The 6,527-nt window shown below is 47.9% G+C and overlaps 1 protein-coding gene across 1 annotated transcript in view; it reads right to left on the bottom strand.

The window, feature by feature from the left end:
* Positions 1-5,343, bottom strand: part of IGSF10 (immunoglobulin superfamily, member 10) — a 10,355-nt gene extending 5,012 nt beyond the window's left edge. The window contains exons 1-5 of the mRNA XM_010004740.1: positions 5,221-5,343; positions 4,147-4,537; positions 645-3,437; positions 300-437; positions 22-113 (exon numbers count right to left, since the gene is read on the bottom strand). Coding sequence (XP_010003042.1) covers positions 22-113; positions 300-437; positions 645-3,437; positions 4,147-4,537; positions 5,221-5,286 — 3,480 coding nt within the window. The 5' untranslated portion in view covers positions 5,287-5,343. The remainder of the gene's footprint in view (positions 1-21; positions 114-299; positions 438-644; positions 3,438-4,146; positions 4,538-5,220) is intronic.
* Positions 5,344-6,527: the final 1,184 nt, after the last annotated feature.

Genomic DNA, 6,527 nt, shown 5'->3' with positions numbered 1-6,527 from the left:
AGGGGGGGGCCCTGTGCTCACCCTTGGCCAAGCAGAGGTTACGGGAGGCTTCTTCCTCCTCTGACCTCTCTTTCTTCCCCCTCGGAACGTTTTCCTTCTGGTGATCTTGGTGGCTGTTTGAGGAGCAGTAACAGGTACAGCTGTTGGCTTCACGCTTGTTACATCCGTTTCTTTGGTTGCCGCAGTTGCAGGGGAAGGGTACAACTGTGGTTCTGCAGGGGGAAGATGCTCTGCTGACTTCCCCTTGCCACGAGGAAGGGGCTTGTTTAAGGACAAGAAACCACTGCTGTGATCCCCACCTGTTGAAATGGGTGGGAAGTGCAAAGGAGACATCCTGGGCACGGCTGATGTTGGAGTTTTGGGAAGCAGGGTCGATGCCTGCACTGATGGAAACCCATCTGTCTGTTCTGACAGCGGCTGAAGAGGGACCTCTTCTCCTGCACCGTTTCCAAGGAGACGTTCCCAAGTAATTTTTCCTCTTTGGGAATTTTTTGCTGAGGTTCTAGGCTTGATGCTGGGTGAGACTGATTCAAGAGTTGAAGATATCTTGGTGCTTATGGCGTGTGTAACTTCTGTCACAATACGAGCTGTGTGGGTTGCCAGTGTTGGTTGTCTGATACCAGGAGGTTGGACTCTATCAGTACGTGTCTGAAATGGAGCACTGGTCTCTAAGTTCCATTGAGGAGTATCTTGGGTGCCTTTTGTAATTAAGGGCATGGCTGTTGTAGTAGCTTTTTGCCTTGCACTGGGGTTGTTTTTCTCTTCCCTGAGGAATGCTGTGCTTACATGAGTACCTGCTGGGGGCTCCAGTGGCACATTCATGGTAGGGGGAGAGGACAGAGGTGCTTCTGGGCTAGTTGGGTTCATGGAGCTGCTGAAGTTTTTTAAGGTTGGTAGAGTTGATAAGTGTTTCGTATTCAGTTGAACATCTGCAGCCAGACCTGTACTTTCTCTAACAGATCCTGACCTCCCAAAATTGTATCTGTGCTCTTTCATCTTTGAAATCTGTCCGGGTCTAACAATTTGTCTCCTACCAGAAATTTTCCTTTGTCTTCCATGGTGCTGCTGGGCCTGAGGTGTATGGGTGTCTTGAATAATCTGAGTTTGCTGATGAGTATTGATAGTTGAGTCCAGTGGTGGCTTTGGAGTTACTTGTTTCTGAGTACTATGAAAATAAATGTGACCAAATTCAGGACTTGGTTCCCTGCCTGTCACTACAGGAGTCTGATGATCTATTTTGGTAGAAATCTCAATAGACTCAGTAAAAACATGGAGCTTGTCCACTGCATTATGGGAAGTTACGGAGTTGCTGGTGACTGTAACACCTGTCATGGGTGTAGTAGATACAGATTTTAAATATTGGTTATTACTTTCTCCAGAATATACCGGCCTTTGCCCAGCAGGGGAGAGTGTAGCTGTTCCGCTCCCTCCATGTGATAGACTTGATTGGTTTATACCCTTTGCTGATATTTGACTTAAATCAGATCTTTCCTCTGAGTTTGTACTTGTAGGTTTTAGATATGCTTGTGGCCTTCTGCTGTCAGATGCCCCAGACCCTGACAAAGGAGGGGGGAGAGGAGTTCCTGCAGCTGGGGCAGAGGTGGTCCTGGCAGGGGGGTCCCTCACGATCGTTGCAGGCCCTACAGGTACCACAGCTCTTCCCAGAGCAGGCACAGGGGCTGTCTCTGTTACTGGGATCATGAATTCTTCTTCAGGAGACAAGAGGTCACCAGAGGCTTCCTCCTCATCCTCAGATAGTTTTGAGAGCTCATGGGCTTGAATAGGTGGTTTTGTTGCAACTTCTCCTTGGTTTTCTGTCAACGTTGAGTTCCTCTTTGTTTTTTCCAGGAGGGCTGCCCAGCGCTGCGGATCAGCTCTCCTGGCTGAGGAAACAAACTGTCTTCTGTGTCCCCTGAACCGCCTGCCCCTCTTGTCCCCAGAGTGCCTGTGAGCCATTCTCCCATAGCTGTTCCTTGTAGGCACACTCTGTGGGACCCGGTTCCGGGCTGCTGAGGCAGCAGAGTCCTGACCAGGTGTCTGGGGAGCCAGAGGAGCTAGTGGATGTTTCTGTGCTGCTGCAGAGACCAGCACCACCTCACCAGAGCCACCATCTTCTTCCTCTTCTCCCACAACTACATGCTTTTTCTTTGGAGTGGTTTCATCCTGTCTAACTAGCACTTGGAAGACCAACAGATCCACCCCGTACTGGTTGGCGGCCACGCAGCGGAAGTAGCCGCTGTCTCGCTCTGTCACCCCTTGGATTCTCAAGGTACCGTTGTCAAAAATCTGTTTGTTCCTCGCAGAATGATGAAGAACCACAGGCTCAGGTAACACCCAGCTAACGGCAGCGTCAGGGACGGCTGAGGACGTGCAGGGGAGGTCGAGCGTGCTGCCAGCCGGCGCGGACAGCCGGGCTCCGTTCGCTCCGCCGGGCTCCACCCGGGCATCCAGCACCGTGACCCGGAACGTCAGGGCATCTGCGTCCTGCTCGGTTGTGCCTATGCAGTGGTAAAGGCCAGTGTCAAAGGTATCAGCTGCCCGTAGCATCAGCGTCCCAGTGTTCACCACGATGATCCTTCCATCCTCACTGACGTAAGGAGCTCTAACTTTGCTTCCATCAGCCAACAGCCACTCTATTGCAGGAGCTGGTTCTCCACTTGCTTGGCACTCCAGTTGGACGGTGCCCCCGACTAGAACAGTGTGCTCTGTTTGTGTTCTGTTGTCTCTGGAGATGATAGCCCAGCTGTTTCCCTCCTGGTTTTCATCAGCTCTGGGCAAAATAATCTGAGCATCTGTGAAGTACTGGATGTGCAGTGTGTTTAGAGTGGTTTTTGTCCTGTCCAGCTGTAATGCTACTTGCCTTTGCATTAACCAAGGTGGTTCAGCTCTCAGTTCAACCTCTATATTGGTAAAGAGGTCATCTTTTTCAGAGTAGATTTGTTTATATTTGTAACTAAGAAAAGGTGTGTTAGTTGCTAGGATGTTCCTTTCCAGTCTTAAGGGAGAGTTACTGTACAGTGCCAATATGCTCCATAGCTGCTGAATATGTTCATAGTCAATGCCACACACAAGGAATGATGAGAATGATGTTTTGAGTACTGTGCTGTTGCCATCTTTGTCAAATGAGATGGGAGACATTTCTTTAGGGCTTTGGATATTGCAAACCAAGTTACCTCGATTTCCTGCTTGATCAGTCATGTTCAAAACCATGGATCCTATAGGAGCCACAAAGTCCTTGGGAGAGATGGCACTGAAATCCCCATCATCTGGCACTGTGAGGTTTTTTAGTTTCAGGGAGCCATGTATGGCTGGCTTCATGCAGGCTAAAGATGCAGAAGGAACATCCACTAAGCTTTTCTCTTTATGATTTTTGGGACTAGCACACATTGGGCATTGCTGAGCACCTGAACTTCTGTCTTTTTTGCACTTTATAACATCTGAAGGGAAGAAAAATACAGTAAACTTTTATGATACAATTTTTCATTATTAATAAAGATACACAGCTACCAGCATGTTGCTCTCTTGCATAAATATCTATTAACAAAGTTTGTCTTAAAATAACCTATGAAAATCTAAAATAAGCCAAGAAAACATTTGAATTCTCTCTGATGAAGCTGCCTGAGGACTACTGCTGTTGCAGCTCAGCCTGGCACCATCTGTCCCAGGAGTCCTGCCCCGGGCAGGGTGGGCTCTGCCATGGGGCACAGCCTCAGATGTGTCCTAAGACCCAGCAATAGAGCCTGGGGGTGACACAACCCTGTCCTGTGCAGCCTCTGCTCAGGGCAGCAGAGAAAGTCCTGGAGTCCTGTTCCTTAATTTTATTTCTCAAAGAATTGAGTAGAATGTGGCTTTTACTCTTGCCAGTTACATAAACATTAGCTTCCTTATTCCCTGTGGATTCTCCTGATGCATGGAAGCTTTGGCCAAGGAAAACGTTCAATTAAGGAAAGTGGCACTTGGGAATGGGTGAAGACCACTAGATTGATTTAATCTGGGAGACTGGTATTAGTCTGTTTATCCAGATTACATGCAAGTGCAAAACTCCTGTCTCCCACTCTTTTCTGGGAGAACAAATAAATAAATAAGGGACAAATGCCTCTAGAATGCTGTACTATGATTAAAGCATAAACAAAGCTTTCAGCTCACCTGGTCTCTGCCTTGCCCACTCTGCAAACCACTGCAGATTGCAGTCACAGCACCAAGGGTTTCCATGCAGGTAAATGCTCTCTAACTCAGACATGGAGGAAAACATTTCTTGTGGTAATGAAGTCAACACATTGTCAGATAAATATATGTGCTTGATGAAGGATATTTTAAATATCTGGCTGTAGCGTAAGGAAACAAAAGTGTCTGGGTGAAGCTGCTTCAGTAAATTCCCTTCCAAGTGAACCAACCTCAGTGATGTCAGTCCATAGAAGACCTTGGGATTTACAAATTCAATTTTGTTATGGTCCATATGCAACCGTACCAAGCTCCTCAGACCATAAAAGGCATACTGCTGAAGCACTCTGACCTTGTTATAACTCATTTTTAAGACCTGTTGATGAGAAAAGTAACAAGGGTATAATATTAACCCATGTTAGATTGTTATAAGGCTCCTAATGAATTGGGATTGATAGTCACTCTGTGATGTGAAAGTACTTCAACAGACTGGAAATATGAGTAACTGGGGAAAAAAAAAAAAGTGGGAATGATTTTTAAATGCAGTGTTAGTTGCAGGCTCACAGGGGTGCTTTCCTGTTCCAACAGCCCTTCAAGTGACACTTCTGCAGTCACCGTTACAAACTGCAGAGATTAGAAACTAAAATAAAGCAATACTTATTTCTGATTTAAAAAAAAATATAAATCCCAATTAAACCACACTTAGGAAAAGGGTAAGCAGAACCTGACCGTTAGCTGTGGGAGTGATTTTTGGTCCAGCCAGTGCTATGACTACAAAACCACACGCAACAGTCTGGTCTGTGTGCTGTTTGACCAACAGAACCACTGCTCGTGTTCCCAGTTTCAGGATTTCTCACATGTGAGCTGGGCACTTGCCAATCCTCAACTCTTGGGTGCTGTTCTGTTGCTGACTAGTTAAAAGTCAAATTCATCACTATGTGATGACTAAACCTGGCATGTTGCTGAGGGACTGAGTGCAAGGCTTCTGTGAGCTGCTTCCGTTGCTGGTGTTACTGCAGATTGGTTCAAAGTATTAACAAAAGGTTATTTAGTTCTTACCTGCAATGAAGATAAATCCCTGAACACCTTCTCAGGGATTGTGTTTATCTCATTGCTGTGCAGCATCAGCAACTCCAGTTTCTCCAGGCCAGAGAAGTCCGCTTGAGTCAGCTTAAGCAAACTGTTGTAACTGTAACAAACAGTTCATCCCAGACCTGGGTTTAGTCAGACAACTGAACTTCACAAGTGGTTCAACAAACAAACCAAACCAAAATAACAACTCTGGAAATGCAGAAAGGTAGGCATCACTTCTGGTTACTAAGATGCAACTTTCAGTTACATTAGCACAAAATCCGGTAACTTTTCCAGGGTGGCTTCTGAACACTGTGGGAACAGGGTATGGGGAAAACAACTGCAGAAACGTGCAGACAAGATTGCCAGTTTGGGGCTTCACTGGAGAAGAGCAAGGAGCTCCTGGAATGGTAGGGGCTGGTGATCCATTGGTGCCTCTTCCAGCCACGGACTTCCCTGGCCCTGCAGCACCACCGGGAGGCCCAGGAGCAGGAGAGCCCGGGCAGTGAGTGTGGACAGGGGGATGCTGTGCTGCCCTGAGCTCCCAGGTGCTGTGTGAGCCTGCCAAGTGCTGAGCACCTGCCCCGTGGTGCCTCTGGCCTGGGGCCCCTGTCACACTCCCACGAGCTGAGCAGCTAAGGGAAGCAGGAGGCAGACACGAGGAGAGCCAAGACTTAAATTCCCTTTCATGTTTTCTACGTGCGTGTCTGGATGACTCCAAGAGTACACGAACCAAAGGGACAGAGGGGTCAGGCAACACTGCTGATTGATCTCCTCATGTGCTGGTGTGGCAGATACTTATGGAAACCACATTAGGGGCCCAGCTGAGCCTGGGTGTAGTTCCCTTAGCCCCCCACAGGCCAGAGCCATTGCGGGGGGCTGCAGTACTCCCAGAAGAGCTACTTTCCATCAGTTAGTAGGTCAAAGCACAGATGTTAGCACTGTCTCTGAGGATGTCAATACACATGCTAATGGCCCACCCCACTGTCTGAGCTCTGAACTATCTTTTCCCAGAAATAATTCTATTTCAGACTCCTTCTAAATTCCACGTTAGAGATGCAAACTGTTTGTTTAATACAGAATAATATATTTACACTCAAAACTTTCTGAAATTCCGCCATGCCCTGGGACACATTTCCCCTCAGTGTTGCAGCTCCTGGGCTTTGCTCCCTGGGGCTGCCCCCACTGCTGGGCGCTGAGCTCTTCAGGATGATCGTTTTGCTTAACTCCGGGCCCCGCACCTGGAATCTCTCTCGGGCCGCCTCCCCACGCACGGCAGGGGCAGCGCCCCGCGT

This window comes from Chaetura pelagica, unplaced genomic scaffold (assembly GCF_000747805.2).
Source record: "Chaetura pelagica isolate M959 unplaced genomic scaffold, ChaPel_1.0 scaffold829, whole genome shotgun sequence".
NCBI lineage: Eukaryota > Metazoa > Chordata > Aves > Apodiformes > Apodidae > Chaetura > Chaetura pelagica.
Note: the sequence above shows the minus strand (reverse complement) of the source record. Positions and strands in the feature narration are given on the sequence as shown.